Genomic DNA, 27,428 nt, shown 5'->3' on the forward strand with positions numbered 1-27,428 from the left:
GCCTCTGCTCCAAAGCCTCCAAAGTAGACGAACAGCTTCTCTGACAGGCGAAAATGGCTGGTTCTGTCCACATAAGCATGCAGCGCACGAAGAGGGCACAGCAAGCACTTGTCAGATCCTTCGCCAAAGGTCATGTCGGGAGAATCAATTGCTTGAAGCGTTATCACCTGAGCTCTGAACGGTGTTGAGAGCACTTTAAGTGCATAACCACGTCTCGGTGTGAGTCTTACTATACAGTCATTAGCCATAAGTCCCAGACTGACATCAAATGAGGGCAGGAAGGATTCAATCGTCTCGCGCCCATAGAAAGCCCGTTATTAAGGTGTGCTTGCCAACCATGCGCCCCTCAATAGCGGTATGAAAGTAGCTATAGCAGCTACATATACCTTCAATGTAGAGGGTGAACTTCCAGCATCCAACCGGTCCTGCAGAAATGCCAGGATCACAGATTAAGCACAGGCCTCTGGGTTCTCATTCCTGGCTGCACACCAGGCTAGTACACATTCCACTTGAGAGTGAACAAACGCCTCGTTGAAAGAGCCCTCGTCTCTGCTATTGTGTTCAGCACTCGCTGCAAAACATCTAGCGAGTATTCAGCGTGTTGACCTGCCACACATGCAAGTCCCACAGCTCTGGCACTAGCTGCATTATCTTCACCAGAAGGAAAGCCTATTTTCTCCTCCTGGGCCAGCGGCTCCACAATGCATCCCCGGCCAAGCGTCAACCTGCCCGGTACATGAACTGCCCGCATCGAGAGAAATCACTCAGCCGCCCATAGGAGGAAGCGTTCTGTCAGCCTCTGCAACACGCGTGAATGCACACCTCCCTGGCGATTAACCTGTTAACCTGCCATCCGTGCTTGCAAAATTCGATTCATTCATTGCTATAGGAGAGGAAGAAATTTCTAAACTCATTAAATCATCTAAATCGACAACATGTATGTTAGACCCTATACCGACTAAGCTACTGAAAGAGATGCTTCCAGAGGTCATAGATCCTCTTCTTAATATCATTACATCTTTGTCATTAGGATGCGTACCAAAAACTTTTAAGCTGGCTATGATTAAACCGCTTGTTAAAAAAATGCAACTTGATCCTACAGAATTAGTCAATTACAGGCCGAGGGGGGGGTGAATTGGTGTTGTTCTGGTGTTTGGTGTTGCTCCCCAACAGTAGCCATTCATTGAGATGAGATTTTGTGCCATCTATGGTTAGGAGAAAAAATTAAGGTGGGGGGATTATCTTGTCCCAGGGGGCATTTTACCCCATGTTACCCTACACTTTAACTGCTGAAAATGAATCAGTGAGTTTGTGAGATAAACATGTGAACTGAATCAGTTTGATTTATGAATGATTCAAACAATTTTGTGAACTGGATCAACTGGCTGACTGACACAACAATTTTGGAATCTAAAAACTAGAATCTAACAAAAAATTATAATTCGCTCATAAATTAGATATTGTCACATCTCTCATGAATCCATCAAGATGAGTTTTCAGTGAACAAAAAGAACATTTGTGGTCTGTAATTCACACAAACCTACTGGCTGAAATAAATCTGAGATAAGGGTTTTAAGGCAAAGGAAAGAAAATCACACAAGTTTTGAACATGAGGGTGAGTAAAAAAAAACACTTAGGCAAACAATCCTTTTAATTACTGATGGTTACTTTTTCATTTGTCAATTAAATAATTCATAGAAACAGAGAAATCTTATGTCTACGCATAAACTGCACCAAGAATTTGCATTTGAACTGAAATTGACATTTTTAATTAATTAATTATTTACATTACAGTGATTGCTGTAAGAGTAATGTCATACTCAGATACAGCATTTAGAATTGGCACATTGAAATTTGCCCCTATTACACCTCTAGTTTCTTACTCTGAGTTACACTAACCACATCCATGCTTCTTATTGTTTCACACTGTGATAGTGGCATCATCCATCCAAACAACCAGACATTTCTGCAATGTCTTAGCTGAGATCTTAGTCCTGGAATCAAAGTCTAGAGTCAAATACAGAGCTGCTTTTACAGCTATTTCTCCACACCTGAGATCAAATTCACATTCACTGCTAATAAATGCTAAAGAGGAAAGACTGGCACTTGTGATGAATGCAACAGAGCTGGAGAAGCACCGATAGCGAGCACATTAAAGGCTGAATAAGGCAAGACCACTTAAGGAGTGTTTAGGGGTGCTGCTCTAGGAGTCATTTTCCTAATTCAATTCTTTCACAGTATACCAAGGCTAATCAGTACATTCGTTTTCAGCTATTTTTGTGTGCAAGAATATCTCAAATTAACTTAAAAAAGATGAATTTGTTGTGTCATGGCTTCTTCTGTGAGCAAGTGCACACAGCATTACAAGCAATATAGATTCAGTGCACAATTACATTCACAGCTGTGTCTTTCCAGACACTCATCCAGGTGACCTGTTGTAGTTCTTAATCAAATGGAGAAGTATTCTGTAGGGGTTTACACCAATACACCAATGTACATTACAGGCAAGGCCTAGTTGGCAGCCAGTCTCGTGTTTTACCTGTGTGTGGGTTGACAATCCCCCAGGTGTATGCGAACCACACCTTGCTTGTGGAGTTTCAATAAATGTTCAAACTCGGCCGGCATGGAATGTACATTCTTCTTGCTCTGCCGATCATCATAGTAATGGTTGGTGATCTGTCGACTGTCATCTGGATGTTTACTGAAAGGCCAAAAACCGTACAAATGGACGTTAGCACAGATTTCTAGTGCTAAGCTGGCCATGATTAGTCCTGTGCTGGGACGAACCGAGTTAAGGCCTCGCTCACGCCAAAACTTTGACAAACTTCTCAAATATTCTGGATTCAGGAAAACAGGCAGCGGGCCATTGCTGCCAAAGTCCTCCAGTGTGTAAAAGGCACGCAGGGATACAGCCGTGTTGTGACCGTAAGAGAACGCTGGCAGCAGCATTAAGGCTTGTCCATAAGGACGAAGGCTTTCAACAAATGGACGACGGCGCTCCATCAGACCACTGTACCTGTAACAGATGAGGATAAAGAAGAGCCTGAGTGCGTTTCACTTAAATATTCCACTCAATAATACCACTCCCATTAGCAATCCTTTTAGTACTTTTCAGGAATAAATATTTGTGAAAAAAAGAAATGCATTCCACTGAAAAATTATAAAACAGTTTCAATAATAGGCCTAAATACATTTTGAATTATTCTTGCAAAATGTGTTTTTACAGAGATTTTTAATTACTTTCTCAGTCTTTCTGGAGGCAACATAAATGCAATCTGATAATTGGCTTTAACTATATCACAACAACCACACTAAACAAACAATCCCGGCTGTCATGATCCTGGTTTTGTGTCTTGTGTTTTTGTAAGGACTTTTATGTTTAAGTGTATACTCAGTTCCCACTGTTTCCTTGCTCCCTTCCTGTGTTTGGTTCCTGTTTCCCTTGTTGGCTTGCCTGCCTTGTTTGTCTCCATAATTACCCTCATTAGTTCCCATGACTAATCCCCGAAACCTGTTCCTTTGTCAGCCCCTTTTTAACCAGTCTATTTAAACCTCTGTGCTTCAGTTGTTGTTTGTCGGATGTTGCTCCTGCATGTGTGTTCCTGTTGTTGCTCTGCTTTCTTCGCTGTGTGGATTATACTCTTGTTCTTGGATTATTCTGCATTTACCTGTATGTCTCTCTAATAAACTTGTGCTTGCATCTGAAGTCCCTCTCTCTCTGCCTCGTCCCTGCTCCCACGTTACATCAGTGAACTATGTGGACCCCACACTGGATTTATCTGAGTTATATGGGCATCATCTGGGCATGAGGTCAGAGTGGGCACTTTGAGGGGCTCAATGTGGGGAAAGGTTATTTTAAAAGAAATGCGTAACAATATTGCATCACTCGCTAAAAAAGTAACTAATTATGTTAGTTATGTTTTTTGGAAAGAAATATATGTAACGAAAGTAATTACATTACTTTTGCGGTACTTTTCTCACCAGTAAGACTGATCTCAAAGTTGTAGTCTGTGTTTGATTGATTAATGAAAACCAACTAATTTGAGTCATTTGTCCGACTACATTGGTCGCTTTAGCAGAACGTACACATCAGCAGAAGAATACACATGCGACAAACTGTATCTGACTTATCGCTTGGCTTTTATTCCAGTAAATCATCTGTGTATAAAAAAAGATCAAATCATATAGAAAAATGACGCATGGATTACCATTCTGAGTGAGTTTAAATGATGGATTGATAATCGTTCCTCCTTGTCAATGATAGGCACTGCTGGAATTGAATGTTCAACTTTTTAAGCAAGAAAACTGATTAATTGGCAAAACAGTTTGACATCTTAATTGTCACTAAAGCCAAACCCACAACCACAGTGTCATGTCTGTTTTGCAGTTTCTTCTTCTTCTTTTGGCGTTTTATGGTGAGTGGCAAACAAGCAATAGGTGCTGTTTTGTGGTTTTGTTTCAAGTTTATGTTTTCATGTCTTTTATTTTGTAATTCTCATATAGTCTTAGTTCCTGGTCATGTCATGTGATTCACTTTTCCCCTCATGTGATCCGGTCATGTGCTTCCCCGTTCATGTGTCATGTTCTGAGTGGTTGTTCAGGTCATGTGTTTCTCTGTTCTGTTTTGTGATTGGTTTAGTGTCTTGATTGTTCACAGGTGTTTCTTGTTAGTCATCAAAGTACCGCGAGAGCGAATAGAGAGTACGGGTGGGCAGATCGAGGCTTCGTGGATCACTGAAACAGTTGAAGCAAATGTGCCATATTGTGTCGAGGCTTCGAAACAATCTGACACCCAACTCCACGGTGACCCCTAGTGGTCAGAACAGTGTAAATGCAACACAAAACTGTGCCAAACATGCATAAAAACACCTTTTACAAATCTACTGCAAATTTTTTATTGAAAGTAAAATATTTCAAATGGAGTTATCTGATCATCTAATAAGATTATCAAGTGTATATATGTTATTTTATCAGTTGACAAGGTTTGTTTTGTTTGTTCTATGAATGGCTCAGCTAAACAGGCCAACAACTATTATTCATATTAATTATACTGTCTAATTAATCCAGTATAAATCCTGTGTCTCTGGCAGTTTGATACACGCTCCGAACCACTGATTCAGAACAAAAGATTCGTAAAGGCTTTGAAGCTTCATGAAGCACTGTTTTGAAATTGCCATTACTATAGAGAGTATACGGCTCCTCATGCTTTTGAATCGCTCTCGCGGTACTTTGATGTCATAAACCGATCGGTCTGTGCAGCGCAGGTGTTGTGCCGAATTTCGACCCCCGCCAAATTATTACCCCCCTAGTATTGGTAGGTTTAGGATTAGTTGTGGGGGAGGGGTTAGGATTAGGGGTGGGGTTAGGATTAGGCAATCAGGTACTGACTTCAACGAGGGGGGTAATAATTTGGTAGGGGGTCGAAATTTGGCACAACACCTGGGGCATGTTCAAGTTCAAAACGGTGCGCAACGTTTTGCTACGGTTTCCGGGTTGAACGTCATGTTTCCTGGAAACGGCGTGCACCGGTGTGCAACGGGGTTTGAGATACGTTTTCTCTTGTTTGGTGGGTGTGTCAGAACTGCAGTCCAATCAGCAGCAACATGTATATAAAGCACGTGGTATTAAAGTGAACTCGCACAATGGGTTCAAGGAAAGTAATTTACAAATGTGTTTGATGCAGCTCGGTATACGCAACAACTGAGGATATTAGAAGACATGTTTGTCGAAAGTTTTATTGTAAAAAATATAGGATATCAACATAATGATGTAGTTGTTTATATTTTTAGCTTCATTGCAAGTGTATTGGTATAGAAATAAACAATGGTAATTAAGTGCTTTTCCTAAAAATGAGAAAGAAAATACAGGGTATTAAAACAGTATGACCTACAAATAAAGTCAGTATGTGAGGCTAAATAGATGTGTTTTAGTCTGAATTAGGTAAGATGTGTGCTTCCATTTCAGTTTCCACAAATCCCTTCACTCGATTGGGATGTTCTCTTTTGTTCTGGGCGGCAAGTGCAGTAACTGTAACATCGGGCATATTTTGTAGTATTAAACACATATTTATACCGACTTCATCAGGCTCAGAAAATTCTTCACAAAGAACACAAAGAATGGCCTTCTCAGCTGCCATAGTTGCAACTCTTGCGTCATCAGAACAGTGTGTTCAACGCATCACCGTTTCTGTTTAAAAAACGTTGTGCAACGTTTTGTCGGGGCTGAAAGCAGCCCTGTTCTAGTCGAACAAGCCTATTGTATATATGTAGCCCCCATGATTCCATTGTCTCTTGTGTAGTTTTGTTCCCTGTACTGCTGGTAAGTTTATATTTAGTTCGTGTTTATTGTCAATCCAAGTCATTGTTAATTGGTTCGTGTTTATTTGGAATAAAGCTGCACGTGGGTTCCTAACAACTTGCCTACAATGGACATTTATTACACACAGACTCACTTCTCATGGAGGATGCTGGGATTTGCAGTCACCAGGTTGGTTTTGTTGCCTACAGCTTTCTCATATCTGTTATCCAGTGGTGGAAGGTTGCATCTATAATGCAGGGGTGGACAGAGGTTAATTAGGCCATTGTTCTGATAGGAAATAAAAGTTTTGGCCTACATCAAATACAGTGTTAAGGCTACACTTAGGAGTTTAAAAAGCATAGATAGCCTAAGTATTGTTCTACCAACATTACAGACTGATGCTAATGTGGATAGAGATTCTGATAACTTTGATATTAATCGGCAATACAGGTCACATGATTTGATCTGATACAGACCTAATGACAAACTGGGCAGAATTAATTTCTTTTCCACAGCTGCTATTGGTCAAAATACCACCATTCCCCACCACGGCACATGACTCCCATGTAGCATTTCCAAAAGGCTGCTCCTACAAACAGACCCGCACACAATGTAACTGCAAAATCATCAGAGATACTGTAATTCACCCAATGTTTGAATGCTTATACACTACCTTAGCAAAGATGTTGAACAGGGCTTGTGTCACCTGTATTGGCTTTCTCCTCTCTCCATCATAGATAACATTTGACCCAAGTGGGGTGTTATTCTGTGTGACAACAGCCTTTGATACAGCATGGCATTTGCCACTCAGCAATGACCTGGAAGGAAAAAGACACTGAGTCTGATGTAAAACATAAAATCTAACCTTAAAGGAATAGATCCTTTGTTAATAGTTCATTTTTAAGTGAACTATGCCTTGAAGTAAGCATTTTATGTAGTGTATTTGTCTATTTAAAAACTGGTTTATATATGATCCATAATCAACAGAACATTACTTTTATTTTCATCCAATAACAAAGCTTTGCTACAGATGTCTAAGTTTAACCTTTATGAGAACAGCTCATGGTCTGCTCTGGGCTACTGTTTTACCTGAATCTTTTAAAGTTTGCCTCATGTTTTTTCCATCTGTTAGAGTAGTTCCCCAGTGCTTTGGAAATGAATACATTCTCTCTGAAAATTAAATACACATACAAACATCTTAAAATATATGATCTGGTTTAATTTAAGTAACATGTAAACATGAACAGTCAATAAATATGAAATTATAAAATATTAAAATAAAAATGCTAAAACATGAAAGATCTCATTTGAAGGTGTTTACTTTTGGTGTTTGCCATGTAAAAAGATGTTATGTGGTGTAGTGTGTAATAAAGAGGTTTGCATACTTACTTGCATCCCTTGCAAGACAGTGTATCTGAGACTTTTTGAGGAATCTTAGATGAAGGATTAGGTCTTACATTACTGCGGAAAAAAAATTGATTTAAAATTTTTACAAACCAAAAATGATCGCTCATAAGTTATTTAATATTCATGGTCCAAATATTGTTCAGTGGCTCATTAATAGCAGAAAATTAACAAACAAAACCACTGAAAAATTTAAGTGGGAATTCAAAGTATTGTCATATAATAATAACCACAAATGTCACTCATAATTGGAATTGCAGGAATACATTTTCCACAGATGTCTGTAGGCATGCTTGCAGCTCACAAAACAGCAGATAAAATGGCAAATACTATTGGCTTTATTTGGAGAGTATTAAAGGTAGGGTAGGTAATCCTTTTTCTAAAAAAAAATTTGTTTAAACTGTCTTTGTATACCAATACATAATTAAAATGTAAGTACTCTGAAAAAGAAAATATAAAAATCGAGTGACTGTAGACCTTTTAATCTGCAATAAACACAGCTCATTATTTCCATTCACTCCCACCCCCTCCCTTCTGAGCTCCTTCCAAAGCCACGCCCCCAAAACACATGAACGCGCGACGCCAAACGCTCAGGCTTAGGGGTGTCGCAATATACCGGTATTGACGATAATCGTGATATTCAAAGCATGAAATATCGACATCGTGTTAATTTAGAGCAATACAATATACCGGTATTGGCGATATTGGCGTTTTCTAGACGCAGCGCTCGTCCGCGCCCGCGCAGCTAGAGTGAAACACTCTGTCCACACCCGAAAAAAGTAAGCTGAGCTCGCCAGTATTAACAACAGAGTTCTTCGGCTTCAAAGAAAACAGCACCTTAGAGGTGGTCGCACACCGGACGAGAAGCGCAGCGCCACGTCTTTAAAATTCGAACACATTCTGTATGAGTGTACACACACCGGACGAGAAGCACAGCGCGGTTCTATTCGGCATCTGTCCGCGGCGCCCAGCAACGGCTCAGGACCTTGTTCAAAATCCTGCCGCGACACAGAGCGCAGAAAAAAGTGTTCAGATCACAGACTCAGGAACTATTGTATTTAATTGTACAGTATAATCATAACATAGTACAGACATTATCTCAATTCCATAATGTCCTTAAACATAATGATATATATTGCTGGCCATAAACTGAGAAAGTGCGTGTCCGGTGTGCAATACCTCGAGTTGTCATAGACGCGACGCAGCTATTATTTTACTAGTCATCATGGAATGGGAAACGTGACATTAACTGTTAACAGGGGGTTTCTGTGTTCATATATTTAATAAAGGGTGATTATTAAAATTAAGAACCCCGTTTTCTTTACTCATCTTATTTTTGTATTTGTATTTGCACTTGATTTTTTTATTCAAATCTGCTATCTGCATGACTTTATTGGCGCCAGTGCAACAACAGGTTTAAGAGCTTTTCAGTTCTTCAGGAAACCTTCAGACAGTGTTTGGCTTCAGTTTGAAACCAGATAAACTTCACATGCTTGTCTTCCTTCACAAAAATTTGCCATAGATTGAGTACCCCCCCATAGATTCTATAGATATCGCGATATATCGATATCGTGAATTCTTTTGGCCACAATAACCGTGGTGTGAAAAATCTAACATCGTGACAGCCCTACTCAGGCTGGAACAAGACGCATTTATTTACCTGAGACGAGTGGAGAGGAAGGAGCGCAGTACATACAGTGACATCATGTCAGAATCACATGTAATAAAATACCTAACTTTATCACTATGAATATAAACAAACAAGATTTCTTTTAGTACTCACTATCAAGCTAGCATATCGATAATGGTCAAGTTTCATTCGGTAACGAGCTATATTTATAAGGCAAAACTAAAAACAGGTTGCATTGATACACGTTTTTCCATTTCCATCAGTTACACTGTGATGAAGGTGAATTTCGTGTAAGATTCATAACATATACGGTGTTTTGCATGTAAGAGTTTCCATGATGAAAACATTGTTGACTCTAATGAAGACTAACGTACACTCCGAGTCCGGAGACAAGTACCGCATCGTCGGTTCGAGGACAGGTCCGGGGTTGAGGGCGAAGCAGAGGAGGTCGTTCAAGAGTGCGGGCAGGGTCCGAGGAAGTAGTTTTTGCCTTGTTTGCCTTCGCTGACTGCATATGCAGGGGACATTCTAAAACGCTTAACGTGAAAAACGCTTAACGTGGCTTACTGTACTAAGACAGTGATATTAAAGGACCAAAATCAGCACACGTCATATTTATAAACCATAGTATGTATAAAAAATCAGATGAGCCCAGAATATGAACGCAACGCGTTTAATTACACGTTAAGCGTTTTCCTCCCATAGAAAACCGTTATAAGAAAAGGCTTAACGTGGCTTACTGTACTAAGACAGTGATATTACATGACCAAAATCAGCACACGTCATATTTATAAACCATACTATGTATAAAAAATCAGATGAGCCCAGAATATGAACGCAACGCGTTTAATTACACGTTAAGTGTTTTCCTCCCATAGAAAACCATTATAGGAAAAGGCTTAACGTGGCTTACTGTACTAATACAGTGATATTAAAAGACCAAAATCAGCACACGTCATATTTATAAACCATACTATGTATAAAAAATCAGATGAGCCCAGAATATGAACGCAACGCGTTTAATTACACGTTAAGTGTTTTCCTCCCATAGAAAACCATTATAGGAAAAGGCTTAACGTGGCTTACTGTACTAATACAGTGATATTACATGACCAAACTCTGCACACATCATATTTATAAACCATACTATGTATAAAAAATCAGATGAGCCCAGAATATGAACGCAACGCGTTTAATTACACGTTAAGCGTTTTCCTCCCATAGAAAACCGTTATAAGAAAAGGCTTAACGTGGCTTACTGTACTAAGACAGTGATATTAAAAGACCAAAATCAAAATGTGCTGATTTTGGTCTTTTAATATCACTGTATTAGTACAGTAAGCCACGTTAAGCCTTTTCCTATAATGGTTTTCTATGGGAGGAAAACACTTAACGTGTAATTAAACGCGTTGCGTTCATATTCTGGGCTTATCTGATTTTTTATACATAGTATGGTTTATAAATATGATGTGTGCAGAGTTTGGTCATGTAATATCACTGTATTAGTACAGTAAGCCACGTTAAGCCTTTTCCTATAATGGTTTTCTATGGGAGGAAAACACTTAACGTGTAATTAAACGCGTTGCGTTCATATTCTGGGCTCATCTGATTTTTTATACATAGTATGGTTTATAAATATGACGTGTGCTGATTTTGGTCTTTTAATATCACTGTCTTAGTACAGTAAGCCACGTTAAGCCTTTTCCTATAATGGTTTTCTATGGGAGGAAAACGCTTAACGTGTAATTAAACGCGTTGCGTTCATATTCTGGGCTCATCTGATTTTTTATACATAGTATGGTTTATAAATATGACGTGTGCTGATTTTGGTCATGTAATATCACTGTATTAGTACAGTAAGCCACGTTAAGCCTTTTCCTATAATGGTTTTCTATGGGAGGAAAACACTTAACGTGTAATTAAACGCGTTGCGTTCATATTCTGGGCTCATCTGATTTTTTATACATAGTATGGTTTATAAATATGACGTGTGCTGATTTTGGTCTTTTAATATCACTGTATTAGTACAGTAAGCCACGTTAAGCCTTTTCCTATAATGGTTTTCTATGGGAGGAAAACACTTAACGTGTAATTAAACGCGTTGCGTTCATATTCTGGGCTTATCTGATTTTTTATACATAGTATGGTTTATAAATATGATGTGTGCAGAGTTTGGTCATGTAATATCACTGTATTAGTACAGTAAGCCACGTTAAGCCTTTTCCTATAATGGTTTTCTATGGGAGGAAAACACTTAACGTGTAATTAAACGCGTTGCGTTCATATTCTGGGCTCATCTGATTTTTTATACATAGTATGGTTTATAAATATGACGTGTGCTGATTTTGGTCTTTTAATATCACTGTCTTAGTACAGTAAGCCACGTTAAGCCTTTTCCTATAATGGTTTTCTATGGGAGGAAAACGCTTAACGTGTAATTAAACGCGTTGCGTTCATATTCTGGGCTCATCTGAATTTTTATACATAGTATGGTTTATTAATATGACGTGTGCTGATTTTGGTCTTTTAATATCACTGTATTAGTACAGTAAGCCACGTTAAGCCTTTTCCTATAATGGTTTTCTATGGGAGGAAAACACTTAACGTGTAATTAAACGCGTTGCGTTCATATTCTGGGCTCATCTGATTTTTTATACATAGTATGGTTTATAAATATGATGTGTGCAGAGTTTGGTCATGTAATATCACTGTCTTAGTACAGTAAGCCACGTTAAGCCTTTTCTTATAACGGTTTTCTATGGGAGGAAAACGCTTAACGTGTAATTAAACGCGTTGCGTTCATATTCTGGGCTCATCTGATTTTTTATACATACTATGGTTTATAAATATGACGTGTGCTGATTTTGGTCCTTTAATATCACTGTCTTAGTACAGTAAGCCACGTTAAGCGTTTTTCACGTTAAGCGTTTTAGAATGTCCCATATGCGGGTGCTTTGAGCTGAATATTTCCGGGAACGGTGACATGTGATGAGTGCACGCAGGGCAGCGCGCGCAGTGGGGCTCGGGCACGAGACATGAAGGCATCTGATTGGTTCTTTACATTCGCACCGAATGGCAGTGATTGGTCAGAGTTTTTACTGTCCTGCAGCTGCTACAGAGGTCTAATTTTTTTCATTCCTTTTTCTAAACACATAATGTATTGACTACTATCAGGATGGAAGGACCATTTCACCCAGTATAAAAAAAAGTGTTTCTGAACAGGATTACCTACCCTACCTTTAACCATACATCAGTTAGTTCCTGTGTCCTCGATTTTGGGGATTTTCAGTGACTCTTTCTGCATGATGCATCATTTAGCCAGTTGGTGGCGACAAGTAGGCTATAGTAACTACGTTTATGAGTTTGTCATTCATTCATTCACTGAACTGGGCATGCGTTTCCCAAAAACATCAAACTATGGCCGCAAGTTCCGTCGTTATCTAAGTTTTTATTAGCAGTCGACCCCAAAAAACGAGTGTTTAAGGACACAAAAGAGGATACTGGCAATTGAGACCGAGCGCAACGTGTCATATTGAATTACGCCCACTGGAGGGGAACGTAATCGGCGATAGGAATAGCTTAGTTTACAGAAATGCATCTAATATTTATAACTGACATTTTGATATTTGACTAACCAATGACAATGTTTACTGCACACGTAGCCTAATGTATTTTTAATGCAAACTGTGTGTCTGAGTATCATCAGGATCCCACAATTTACCCATTCTTCCTGCTGGTGCTTCACATCTTATTGCCTGAATCCACTTGTGTCTCCTCAAAAGCTGGCTTTTACGTTTCGGTAGCTTATGGGTTTTTTAGCTCGTTTGTAGTAGGCTACACCCTGTCACATAGGAGCCTTCAGACACCGTTTTAGATGCGTACGTGTCTCTGAATCTGGAAAAAAAACTGAGAAAAATTAGAATTAATCCTCAGGTGCCATGTCCGTAATTTGCAGCAAAAAGTCGCAAAAAGTAGCATTAATTCGATCTCAAACGATTTATTAAAAGAAGTTACTCCAAGTTCATGACATCATTAACCAACGTGGTTGAATGACAAAGTTTCGACAATATGGTTTCGGAAAACAGTCGTGGTTGATTTCTTCAACGATGCATCGTAGCCTACTATTGTAGTTAAACAGCGAGTTACGTCGTTGTACGGGAAACGCACCCGTGATTAGTTCAAAAACACTTATTTAATTAAGAACAAAAGGCTACTTGATTCATGTCTACCCCTTCTATTTTAAGCTATATTGAACTACATTATTACTGCCATCTTCAGTTGTTTTCATTTTGCAGGCAAGTTGAAGCAACTCATCAGCAAACTAGAGCAGTTTGTTAGCTAACAATCTACCCTTCCTCTAATGATAATGTTCATCACTGTATGAAGCCCTGTGCAAATTAGGTTAGAAAAATTCAATGTTATAAAACATCAAGTTCATGATGTACCCTTATGGCTCACTGGGAGCATTTTGTCTTCTTTTGCTGCATCTTCCCATTTATTAGCCTTGCATTGTTATGGTTATACACAATGTCAAATTTGTAACTAATACACAGCAGTCAACCAAGACATGTTGTACCACAGGTGTCAACACCACTGTAAAAATAAAAATAAAAAATAGAATTAGTAAATAAAACCAATATTATTAGAGTACATTTTACAAAAATACTGTCAGTGTTTCTACTTAAGAATTTCACGTTGTTGCTTTCCATTTCCTTGTAATTATTTGTGAAATTTACTAGCAATTTCGGAGTAAAAATTGTAGTACAAACGTACAATATTTACATTTAATTTAATTTAATTATCAGTGAAGGCCTACTGTAAACAGCCAATCAATCTAAAAAAGGAAAAAAACTAAATAAGTCATCTGTTCATTAACGTTACAAAAAGAAGCCCTGTTTCTTTTACTCCCTGTCTGTCTCACTATATATTTCTCCCTCTGTCTCCCTATCACTCTCTGTCCCTCCCTTCTTGTCTGTAACTCCATTTCATCCACGCCCACACTATCAATGCATAACTCCCTTTGGGGGGGGAGGGGGCTTAAACCGCCTGCTTAAATTCACTTATAGACACTACTGGTATCCGATATCGAAATGATTCTATTGGTGATCGCTTTACTATCTGTGACATGGTTGACCCTCAGGGTTTCAATGGCCGTACTAAAATTATAATTCATGTCGGGTGGCCATGATTATTTGCCAGCATGGATAAGTGAAAAGTGATAATTTTCATTTATTTTAGTAGCGTGGTGAGGTTAATTTATTTGAATGAATTAGAAGGAATTAACAAGAGAGAGAGAGGTTTACTTCTGTGCATCTGAATGTAATAGTGAAGCTTGTTAGTTTATTTACAATAACAGCGAAGTTATGACCTCATTGCTGATGGCCTATCCTCATAGCCTATAATGTAGCTTTCAGTAGTGAAACAAACATGTTGCCCAAGCCTTGTGGTGGTTTGGAATTCCAAGGGAAATCGGATATATGTGTTTAGACGTAGGTCAGATGTCCAGATATCGGATATGTAACTGATTTAAAACCACATTTGGATGTGGCTCAGAATGGATTTTTTTTGTGCCAGTGTAAACGCAGCCTGGTGTAAAGGTACTGTGAAAAGGTACAAATGAAAGGTATATCTTTCATTTGTTTAAAGTACTCAATTTTTCAAGCCAGGTGTTGTAATGTTAATGTTAAATTGAATGATAGATAGGTTACTGTTCCTCTGAGCAGTTCACACATGGATCAAAACCAAAGTCCCATTTCTAAACTTCAACCAGAGCTGATTTCCCCTAGACGAGCAATTATACAAACAGCCTTGGTGAAACAAAGCTTAAAATTATACTACTGAATAACTACTGTGAGATATTTGTAGGCCACACAAGTGACCTTTGACCTTCCAAACTCTGGCTAGAGTCTATTTGTAGGTTTACTCTTTTTGAGGCACATGTAGCAATGTAGCATAAGAAAGTTACAGATGTGATTCACTTTAATCATTAAACTTATCTTCAAGTAAATATTAAAGACTTAAGTTTGTTTCCTGTAATTTGGCATCTAAATAGAAACCTAATTCACATTACCTATGGTGGAGCACAGCACCCAGTGATTCTGTGTCACTGTAAAGTTCTCAGGGAGTTTAATCTCCCACATGCCTTGTTGTGATTAAAGGCTGCTGTTGCCAGTGAAACAGCACATAATAAGGGAAAGGTCACAGCCATGGCAGTAAACACCCAACATTACTTAATTAATGCAATGGCTAAACATTTGTATATTTCCTCTTGATTTCAGTAATGCACACAATTATAAAGGATGCAATATAACTGGCGATGAATACAGTTTACAAAAACAAATAGACACACACAATTTAATACAACACTAGAAACCACATTTTAAAATGTAATTTCAATTTGACTGTCAAATATATTTGTGCTATACATATTATATACAGTAAATGTACAACTATAATATTAGACATGTGGTGGTATTCTGCAAGATGAAAGTCGGTAATTATCACCATAATTAATATGCATGATATTATTACCGTTGACACTTCACAATTCAGTAAATAATTCCATATAACATTAACATATTTTGTTGACATTTCTCTGAATACACAGTATCGTCTCGGTTACGTATGGTAACCCTCGTTCTCTAAAGGAGGGAATGGAGGCATACATTGTGACCGACGAATAGGAATCTCGCTAGAGAGGCCAATCTACTTCGAGTGAAACTAAATGAGCCAATGCACATTGGCATGCAATCATTTACATCAGCTGTTCAGCCACGCAGCGTGGGTATATAATGAGTAGAAGGTGCAATTGCACTTCAGTTTTTTTGCTAAGGAGCCGAGTCGATTAGCTGGCTGCCCTGGCGGGTCGCAGGAGATGTGGCGACGGGACAAACGTCTCCGTTCCCTCCTTCAGGAAACGAGGGTTACCATACGTAACCGAGACATTCCCTATCAGTCAGTCACTCTCTACGTACATCGTGACCGACGAATAGGAATCCCTACCAACGCGCCACAGCTGCTGACCCCATCCAGTGCCCTGTGCAAGCCTCTTGCCTCTTCTTGCCTGGAAGGAGGATAGGAGAGGGCTTACACAGAGTGTAACCAAATAACTAGAAATAAAAGGGAGGGTTATATAAAAATGTAGTTAATGTAGGCTAATATATATTCCTTTATTTTATGGAATATTCTTTGATTTTAGAGTTGCACATATCTTTTCAAAATGTATACATTTGCTCTTAATTTCATGTTATCCTCTCCATAGTGTACTTTAGAAACTAAATCTAACCACTCACTTAAAACTGGGGATTCTTGCTTTCTCCAAAAAATTATTGCATTAAAAGCTGTAATTCTCAGCATTCTAAATAAGTATACGTCATCTTTATTAAGTAGCATAGGTCCTATACCCAAAACTATATTTTGTATCTTTATATATTTAGTTTCTTAAAAAAAAAATCTTCCCTGAATTAGGCTACTTCTGTTCAATTTTTTTATTCTTTATTAGAAGTATAAAATATGAGTGTAATGAGCTAGAAGTTCACTGCAACTTATCCAACATCCTAAAGATAAATTATTATAATTAGAAGATATTTCTGGTGTTATAAAATATCGCATATTAATTTGCCAAGCAAAATGTATATTTTAGTCAGAATTATTGCGTTCCTATTTGGCGCGCATGCGCGCAGCAGCGCTCATTCAATATGAAGATTAGCAGTAAAATGGATACATTTGCTCGACTTTCTAACATTTACAGATGGAGAATATAACTGTAAAATGTGAGTTTTGCACTGAGGGGGAAAAAAACATGTCACAAATGCATAAAACAGCACAAAATATACGCTGTTTGATGGTGGATCGATTTGATCCACGATCGACCTCTAGGTCTGCTTCAGAAATGCGTGCACACGCAATTATCTAGACTAGATAAACCTGGATCAAATTAGTGAGATTGCGTGAACTCCAATTACCTTTTATGGAACCACTTTAGCTCCAACTTATTTGTTAGGCTCATTCAAGTCCGGTTTTGGAGTTTAATCCCCGCTTTTCTAAGCGTCTTTTATGGAACAACCCTCAGGTCGTGCTTTCCTACTGTTATGCCATCTATGTGGCCATGATAAGCTGAAATAGCGGAAGCATGTACTTTGAGGGTGGAGGGAGACAGCCTTCGCTGCAACCCTTGCTGCAAAAAGGAAAGCACAGACCCTATCGAGCATCTTCAGGGGGTCCTCTCAGCGAGAAGAACACCACTCAAACGAACAGGTTCCACTTCAATGCGTACGCACGTCTCGTAAATGGCGCCCATGCTGAAGTGATGGTGTTAAGTACCTCTGGTGGTAAGTCACCTAGAACCTCCGCGTCCCATCCAGGGACCACACATGGAGTTTCCAGAGGTCCAGACGTGGGTGCCATAGGGTGCCCTGTCTCTGAGTCAGAAGGTCCTTCCTCAGAGGAATGGGCCAGGGAGGGACTGTTATGAGGAGCATGAGTTCTGGGAACCAAGTCCGGGTGAGCCAATAGGGAGCCATGGCACGAAGCGACCTCAGATGCTTCTGATTCCAGAGGAGGAGATGGCGGGCGAGTTGCGACATGCAACGGGAGCGTAGACCACCTTGTCGGTTGATGTACGCAACGGTCACAGTGTTGTCTGTAAGGACCAGTACGTCCTTGCCCTGTAGCGGTCTTTTTAAGCGGCTCAGAGCGAGACGTACTGCTAACAACTCGAGGCACTTGATGTGCCAATGCAGTTGGGGGCCCGTCTACACCCCTGAGACTGCATGCCCGTTGTACGTGGCACTCCAGTCAGTGGCAGAGGCACCATGGGCTGAAGGTCATACCCATCTTGGGACTCGGCTGTGAAGCCAGTGCTGAAACGGTCTCATATGGAGCAGCCCTGCTGCTGCTACCATATGCCCCAGGAACGTGTTCAAGCAGTTCAGCACCGACTGAGCGCGTTCCTCTGTGAGGCCTGTGAGGTCTGTGCGACCGAATCCAACTCCATACAGAGAAAAGACATTCTCTGCATGGGGGAGAGTTTGCTCTTTTCCCAGTTGACCTGAAGACCCAACTGGCTAAGGTGCATGAGTATGAGGTCCCTGTGTTCGCATAACTGATTTCGAGAGTGTGCTAGTATGAGTCAGTTGTCGAGATAGTTGAGGATGCGTTCGCCCTGTTCTCTCATGGGAACAAGGGCCCCCTCCGTGACTTTCGTGAAGACATGGGGAGACAGGGACAGCCCAGAGGGCAGGACCTTGTACTGATATGATCGACCCTCGAACGCAAAGTGCAGAAATGGCCTGTGTCGAGAAAGAATCGAGACATGAAAGTACGCATCCTTCAGGTCCATCGCTGCAAACCAATCTCAGGGACAGAAGCATTCGAAAATGCGTCTCTGCGTGAGAATTTTGAACGGTAGATTGTGGAGACTCCGATTCAAAACTCGCAGGTCCAAGATCGGTCGTAACCTACCGCCTTTCTTGGGTACAATGAAGTAGGGACTGTAGTACCCTGACCTCATATCGGCTGGAGGGACCGGCTCTATTGCGTCCTTTGCCAGTAGGACTGCGATCTCCGCCTGCAAGACATGGGCATTGGCTGCTCTCACTGTAGTGGAGTGGATGGCCCGAAACTTGGGGGGATGACGGGCGAACTGAATCACATAGCTGAGCCTGATGTTCCAAATGAGCCAGCGAGGCGGACTGGGGAGCGCTAACCAGGTTCGCAGAGACCGTACAAGCGGGACCAAAGGGACCGTAGGCGTACCCGCCGTGGGGCAGCAAGGTGGAACGCAAGGACGCAGCTCCGGAGGCTCTCTCTGGGAGGCGACCATAGAAACGCGATACAGCGCTCGTGACCGTCCCGTGAACCCAGGTAACGACCGCATCCAGAAACACACAGGTAGAGTGACATCTTTAAAAAGACGTGCTCTACCCGTGTAAGCTCTTTTAGGGACTGCTCTCCTTGGTGCTGAAACACGCAGAGGAACGGTCACAGCGAACACAGACAGGAATGTGCACCTATCATGCATTGTCTTTCTCGCTGGCGAACAGAACAGCCTTTCAGCACTCTCAAGGCGCACCTTACCAGCTGTAAAAACAGCTTTTTTGTTTTGCTCAAATTTGAAAACAAAAAAGACAGAAAGTGAGAGAGAGAGAGAGAGAGAGAGAGAGAGAGAGAGAGAGAGATCACCCACGTTGCCGCGCTGTATCGCCCGCACCCGACTGGAGAGGTCCCGTTGAAAGCTCGCTCGTAACACTCTTAGTAGAAAAAACAGCATCGAAGTGCTCGGCTCCGAAGCAAAAAACTGAAGTGCAATCACACCTGTTGCTTATTATATACCTGCGCTGCGTGGCTGAACAGCTGATGCAAATGCTTGCACGCCAATCTACATTGGCTTGTTTAGTTTCACTCGAAGTAGATTGGCCTCTCTAGCAAGATTCCTATTCGTCGGTCACGATGACTTGGAGAGAGACCGACTGATAGGGAACTTAATTTCCATCAACGAGTCAAGATTCAGAATACTCTAATCTAACACAACCCTTGCATATTGCAGGTTTAGTGCATGTTTCGTCTGTCACAGTGGACTGAGGGCGAGAATGTAAACAAAACAAAAACAAGCATAACTGAAGGAGGGATGTTTACGACTATGTAGGGAAAAAATTATAATGAAAGTGCATTGCGTAACTTGATAATCTAATATGATGACTGTGATAAGAGGCCATCTCAGAGTATGCATAGCCACAACAAATGTGAAGCATGGAAGATTGAGGAAACAAGTACTTTAAATTAAGAAATATCCTGATGACTTTGAATTTCTGCTTTATCTAAAAATGTGTGTGTTAAAGGAATAGTTCACCCAAAAATGAAAATTACCCCATAATTTACATCCTAAGTGTATATGGCTTTCTTCTTTCAGCCAAACACAATCGGAGTTATATTAAATAATATCCTGGATCTTTACAACTTTGTAATGGCACAGAAACATTTTTGAAGCTACAAAAAGTGCATCCATCCATCATAAAAGTAATATATATGAATCCAGTGGGTTAAAAAATGCCTTCTAAGCTAAGCAATGTGCCATCAGAGAGTTCCGGATATGTTAATTTTATTGCTGCGTCAGGCAAGGCTGCTTTGCTCCATATACGATGAAAAGAGGAAATTGGCTCTGTTCCCTGCCAGTTAACTGCTTAAAAGGAAGATAGATTTCTGCATAAGTCAGTCCATCATTTGGACTCAGACCTGGCTCTTATGCAACCTGTCTTTTCAAAGAGAGATCTCTCAACAACTTTTATTTTCCTTTAGGTAAGAATATTATACTCAGAGTGTGACTTATATTTTATTTAGAAATATTAGAAAGGATTTTAAATGTTCATGTTATGTTTCCTTATTACATTTTTAACCCTGATTATGATGAAATAATATTATTTCTCATTTATTATTTGATCATCTGCTTCTAAGAAATTAAAATAGATTTTATCATCTGACTGGATCTCCTCCTTGCATCACGTTATTCCTCTCTTGCCGATTGAAAGAGCTTGTTTAATCCATAATTCCAGCTTCAAAAGTCAATTTGCTGTCACGTGACGGATGACAAATGCGACTTTGCCATTTTGGGAGAAAAAAGAGTTCGACTTGAACCGGCGCTGCACAGACCGATCGGTTTATGACATCAAAGTACTGCGTGAGTGATTGAAAAGCATACGGACACGTCAGCTCTCTAATCGCTCTCGCGGTAGGCTACCTTGATGTCATTCACCGATCGGTCTGTGCAGCGACGGTTCAAGTCGAACAATCCTAAAGTAAGAAAGAAAGTGCAACGCGCGGTATGGCGGAATAAGTCCCGCCTTCAGAATAAAAGAGACAATCGTCAATTGGTAAAGTTGCACCGTGTCGAAACGACTCTGATCACAGCCGGGTGTTCTCCTATCGACTCCGAAATTAGGCTACACACTCTGGCTGCATCTGGAAACGTAGGCAGCTGACTTGTTGCCTCGCTGCCCTATCAGGCAATGACTTTGCAGGCAGCGTTTGCGCACGAAGGTTCCTCACAAAACTGATTTCGGACAGACTTCTGAGGCAGCGTAATGGTTTAATAATCTACAGCAAAATAGAGCGAGCTTCGGTGAAAACTAATTGAATATTTAATGACTACAATAGTGATTTCAAGCTGGAAATGACATCATAAATGGAAAACATTGGTCAAAAATGCACATTTACACACCAATTGATGACCAGCCGCAACTTTCAGACACCATCTTTATTTTTGTAGCTCAACTGTCACAGAATGGAAAGCATAGGGTTGTGGGTTATCAAAGGCAGCAAAGGATACATGTAAGCTATGCTGCTTTAAAAAATCATTCAGATGAAGGTATCTCAGGAGACAGGAAGTGAAGCTGCATTCGGACCTGTCTTGATGCCTTCCGACCTCCGAAGGCAGCATTTATCAGTTTTCGGACGCAGCCAATGTTAAACAGACCTGGAACCTGAAGTAATAAATTGGGACCTGACCCGGACCCGGCCGAACATTTAAAATATAAAGCCCAACCCGTACGGGTCCTCGGGCCCTGTGAAGACCTCTAATTGAGTGTGAGTGAATTATGGGATCATTTCTGGGTGAACTATTCCCTTAGGTTAATTTTTGTTATGTAAGATTGAAATGTGTAATCAGCAGGTTACTGTCACAGAATAAACCCAATACAGGATGCAACAATATTACATTAATATTAATATTGAACTGAAGTTTTCTGATAGATCTTTTTTTTTTTTCAGTGCAATCAATAAATGAAAAGATGCCGGCAATGAATTATCTGACTAAATGCAGATTGACAATTTAGAATCACATTTTTATAGAGAACCATGTATAGGCCTAATAAATGCCATTTGGTATTTAATCATTGTGCTTAATATGAAGATTTTTTTTATTCCCCTACAATAGACGTCATTTATATTTGAATCAGTTTATGTTCTGTCAAATGAAAGTTAATATATATTGTCACCTATATTCTACAAATCATAGTGATTTAGATTAATTCATTTAGTTTCTAAAATGTTTTAAAGGTCAGTTGGTGTTTAAAAAGATAACTAAAACATCACTGAAAAAAACTTTTATAAAAAAATTATAAATTTGCATCAAAAGGCATTCATCACATGACTGCATTACATATGCTATAATATTGATACATTATGCAATATGAGTGAATATTATTTGTCTATATAGGCTACATGCATAGAGAGAGAGAAGGATGGATGTCTCTGGCTGAAATAATTAATAAAGCTTTTTTTGCTTTAAAATGTAAAAAGTTTACTGACATCATAATCATTTGAATGTAAGAGATAAGCGTTCAGACAAAAAAAAAAAAAAAACTTTCAATTATTTACTAATGTGAAATGTGATATGAAACTTTACTGAAACAAAGTAAACAATGAACTTCTAAAGTCCATCGTTTAGACCTTTCAGGATTTTTAAACATTGAACCATTTTCCAAAATGTGAGAATCATCTTCTTGTTTTGCTTCAGTGAAAATTCCTCTGTAATGATGTAATACTATTTTACTAATGATGTCTGTGGGGAAACCGTTATTTGACAGTGCAAAGATTAGAGAGGTTTTTACTTACAAAAATGTATTGCTAACTTGACAGAAACAAAGACTAAAAAAAAAAAGGTCTAGGCTGCCAGCAAACCGCAACGATATTTTTTAACACTCAGGTCTTTTAAAGTTCACTCTCCAGATAGAAGGATAGACACACACAGGCTGAAACTGATATACTCACTTGTTAGAAAGGAATATCCAGAAGGCCACACTGCAGAAGGAGCACAGAAGGATAACAGGAAGGATCCAGAGCATAAGAGTCTTCATAACGTGCATCCACTCTCACACACGAACGCACACATAGCCGCTGACATGCATGTGTTCTCGTAAACTCTCTTTCAAAAGCAGATGCTGCTGCTTCCAACGACTTCCTCTCTCGCTCTGCTGTCCTCTCCTTATTTTATTCCTGTGCTTGTTTCTTGACAACTACACCCTTTTCTTTACTCTCTCTCTCCTTCTCTCAGTCTGTTAATCTCTTCAGTCTCCCTCCCTCCTCTAAATGTAACTGCCCCTTTCTCTCTTTTTCTCTCTCTTTCTCTTTTCTCCTCTGACAGGCCTGGCTTTTTGTCACTGCTCTGCTGCTTTGCTTTTCCCCTTAATCCATCAGCCCACTTTCTTCTCATATGTCTTCTTGGCTCACACAAGAAAACATTCCTCCGCTCCTCTCTTGTCCCCTATGTTCTGTGTTGAGGCATCTTTTCCTTTTTCCCCATACTTCTCCACCTCATCCTGTTTCCTCAGTGCTTTCTTGTCTTAGAATCTGCTCAGACTTTCCTTCCGTCCGCTTCCCTAGAAATCTGTTGCTTCTCCTGCATTCTCAAGCCCTCCCCCTCTCCCTCACCCTGGGCACAACTTGCTTGCCCCTCCCTCCTTATCTCACTCAAACACACACAGTCACTCTCTCTCTCTCTCGTTCTCCCAGGGTAACACGAGTGTCGAGTACAGAATTAGCCCATGGCAGCACCTCATGACTGGGAGGAAGGGTTATGTGTGCTAGAGAAGGGGTTTTCCCATTCATTTCAGTAGCCAATGATGGTCAAAGAATGCAAAAGGCAGCAGCCAATCAAATGCTCATCTGATGTGACCCCCTCATCCACCCCAGTTTCTCCTGGTGGTTTGAGAAGGGGAACATGCAGTAGTTGTGAGTGTATACATGTGCTGTTTTCTAGTAAGTGAAACTGTATAAATAACACACAAAGGGATAGACATAACCCATAAATTAAAATTGTGTCTTCATTTACTTACCTCATTCCAAACATGTACTATTAGAATATAATTTGGAGAACTTTTTTCCCATACAGTGAAAGTCAATGGGGTCCAAAACAACACTGGACCTCTTTGACTAACATTTTATAAAAAACAACAACAACAAACAAAAAATCATACAGGTTTGGAATGACATGAGAGTAAATGATGACACTAAATTAATTATTTTTTTAAATACTTGGATCAGTGTCCGTACACACAAAAACAGTGCATGTGCAAGGACCTTAGGGTAGGCTATGGATGTCAAAGAAATCAGATAATCTAGAAAATATAGATAGCTAAATGTCTTAGTGAAGAATCAAGAATGAATATAAATAAACTTCTTTATAGTCTGAGCCACAGTGTCTTTCCCTCCATTACTCTAGGCTTCAGTTGTATGCATGTGCTGAAGAAAATCTCATGAGACACTGTGAGACACTACTGCTCTTCCATGATCTTCATGTGATCCTGACTGATGATAATATGTCAAAGAAAACAAACCATTATAGTACAAACATTGTACTGCACCATATTTTACTGAAGTTGAGTTGTTGACATTTTAAGCAGTGTAAAATGCTTAACTAAATCTAAAACTATTTTCTTGTATAGTTTCTATACATGTCTTGATTATAAACATTGTTTTTATTATACAATATATTTAAAATACATGCCACACTGCTACATAAATTTAAGTACATTTAAATGTAATGTAACTATCTGTCAACAGCTCAGTTACTGTTTACCACATTTAGACTTCATTCAAACCGTTACTGATTTGTAGTCTGGTTAAAAGCCAACTGTTGCATCACAATACAAATATTATGCAATCCTCATTGTGATTCCAAACGATTTCCCTATTATATGAAACATCACTAAATATTTTAAGTGCTTTGAATTTTGCTTGACGACACCTATAATAGTCTTTCCAAGCTGTTTGCTACTGATGTGATCTTGATCTAGGTTAGAGTACTGTGGCAAGCAGGATGGGTCTGAGAGCCACGAGAATGGCAATAATAAACAACTGCAGAACCGCAGAGCTATACGTCACAGCAATCTGAAGACATCAGTCTCTCAGAACGGTGTTGGGCATTAGAGCTTATAGTTATAGTGAAGAGTAGGGTTACTGGTTGAGGGGTGATACACAATCGTCATCACCACATTCTGGTCTGAGCCTGCTGGCCTGGTATGGCAGGCTGAATTTACATATAGAACTATGGTTTGACTATCCATAAATACATTTTAGATTGTCACAATTGTATTTCGACTAGTCTCAGTTATATTTTGAGATATCTGCAATTATAATTGCACTAGTTAGAAACTGAATTTGAGATATCTCTAAACACGTTTTGACTATTCTATTTAATATATCTGTAATGACGTCATATACGTCATATACGTCAATCACACGGTAATTAGAGATATCGCTAATACAATTTCAACTTGAATTCATCTTTAAAGATATCTAAAATACATTTTTAGATACCTGAAAGTAATGTAATTGAACATATCTTAAATTTGAATTATGACTATAGTCAAACACCATTTAGAGATATCTTGAATGATAGTTTTTACTTGTGGTAATTCAATTAGAGATATCTTAAATTTAATTATCACTAGTATTTGTAATTTTTTATATTTAATATTAATATTTGAAAAATTTATAATTTGAGAAATCTCTAATTAGAATTATGCCTGGTACAAAATCAATTATAGATATTTTTTATTACAATTTCTACCAGTCAAAACTCATGTATTAGAAAATATTTTCCAAAAGAAGTCAATGGGAGAATATGACTATAGTCAAAATAGCATTTTAGATATCTTCAATGCATATTATGAACAGTCATAATCACTGTCACAGTTTGTTTTCATTAGTCACATGTTTTCCTTTGTTCAGTTTTCCCGCCAATGCTTTGTTACCATGGTCACCATCATTATGAGTTCATTTGGTTGCGCTGTGTTTCATTAATCATCCTCATTTGTGTTTGCTATATAAGTTGGTCCCTCACATCCATTCTCTGTCTGATCACCATTATGTTAAGTGTGTGTGGATCAACCTGTTTGCCTGTCTTCTAGATTGTAATTAAAACTTTGTATTTGAAATTATCGTCTTCGTCTGCCTTCCTGCAACCCACCATGACAGATGATCGGACCGCCCAATATGGACGAACGGGCAAAGTTTATCGTCCTGGCTCAGGAGAGCCATAATTTATTAGATTTTTTCAAAGATTTTGTTTGTTTGGCCGTCACCAGCTCCCTGGATGACGAGACCCTAAAGAACCTGTTCTGGATCGGGGCGAACTTCCACAACACCATTAGCATTCTAGACACCACCGGACTGAGTTGGAGGGAAGCTGTTGTGAGGTGTCTGGAGAGCGTTGCGCCCCGATCCAGAGCACTGCCAGACCCAGAGCCCGTTTTACCACCATCGACCACGGAGAAGTCATGTGAGCCCCCCACAGACCGAGCAGCACCACCCATAACAAGTGAGCCAGAGCCCGAGGATAAGAGGACAGAACTTGCCATCACCCCAGAAGCAGTGCCCCAGTGTGGATCTGACCAGGAGTGCGAGTCCGAGACACCAGTGGCCGATGGAACTGAGACGGAGGACTGGCTGATAGACTTTGATGGGGTAATGTCAACTCCCACCCTATCCCACCCGCTATCTGAATAATCTATATTACTCAAAGAGAGCGTTGAGAACTGGGAACTTTTTTTTGCTCCATCCTGTGTGAACTGTCATGATTACCTTTGTCATCTCAAGTCTCATTTCATCACCACCACTAGAGAGCTCAGCCAGTTTTCCAGTCCCATCGCTGCAGGATGCTTGCAGCCCTGCGTCGTCTCTAGGGAGTCCCTGCATTGACGTTGAGCAACCACCAGCAGCGCCTATCCAGGAGGATCCGCGCCTACTCGGAGGGGGCGTTATGTCACAGTTTGTTTTCATTAGTCACATGTTTTCCTTTGTTCAGTTTTCCCACCACTCCTTTGTTACCATGGTCACCATCATTATGAATTCATTTTGTCCAGCTGTGTTTCATTAATCATCCTCATTTGTGTTTATGCAAGCTGGTCCCTCACATCCATTCTGTCCGATCATCGTTATGTTAAGTGTGTATCAACCTGTTTGACAAAAATTGTCCATTTATTTATATGTAAATTCTGCCCTACGTTCCTTTTCAAGAAAATGAAGCAGCAGTTTTCTAGCTGGCTAGTTCACCCCTACGACGCTAGCCTAGCCTACTGTATGAATGAACAAACGATCTAAA

At 39.8% G+C, this 27,428-nt stretch overlaps 1 protein-coding gene across 1 annotated transcript; it reads right to left on the minus strand.

Moving 5' to 3' along the window:
* Window positions 1-1,633: 1,633 nt before the first annotated feature.
* Window positions 1,634-23,876, minus strand: st8sia6 (ST8 alpha-N-acetyl-neuraminide alpha-2,8-sialyltransferase 6). The gene is made up of 7 exons (XM_084408620.1): window positions 23,096-23,876; window positions 7,687-7,758; window positions 7,387-7,467; window positions 6,971-7,115; window positions 6,774-6,886; window positions 6,452-6,544; window positions 1,634-3,016 (listed from the first exon to the last, which is right to left on the minus strand). The coding sequence occupies exons 1-7, from the start codon at window positions 23,188-23,190 to the stop codon at window positions 2,536-2,538; spliced, it is 1,080 nt and encodes a 359-aa protein (XP_084264746.1). The 5' UTR covers window positions 23,191-23,876; the 3' UTR covers window positions 1,634-2,535.
* Window positions 23,877-27,428: the final 3,552 nt, after the last annotated feature.

Source organism: Rutilus rutilus, assembly GCF_951802725.1.
Source record: "Rutilus rutilus genome assembly, chromosome: 1".
NCBI classification, from domain to species: Eukaryota; Metazoa; Chordata; class Actinopteri; order Cypriniformes; family Leuciscidae; genus Rutilus; species Rutilus rutilus.

Bases quoted from the DNA above. Each gene is read 5' to 3' on its own strand.
- st8sia6 (XM_084408620.1), bottom strand. From the start codon at position 23,190: ATGCACGTTATGAAGACTCTTATGCTCTGGATCCTTCCTGTTATCCTT. The intron at 7,116-7,386 runs GTAAAACAGTAG...TTTTCCTTCCAG, and splicing joins GCAAACTTTAAAAGATTCAG to GTCATTGCTGAGTGGCAAAT. The intron at 6,545-6,773 runs GTCTGTATCAGA...CCTGCATTATAG, and splicing joins TCTGCCCAGTTTGTCATTAG to ATGCAACCTTCCACCACTGG.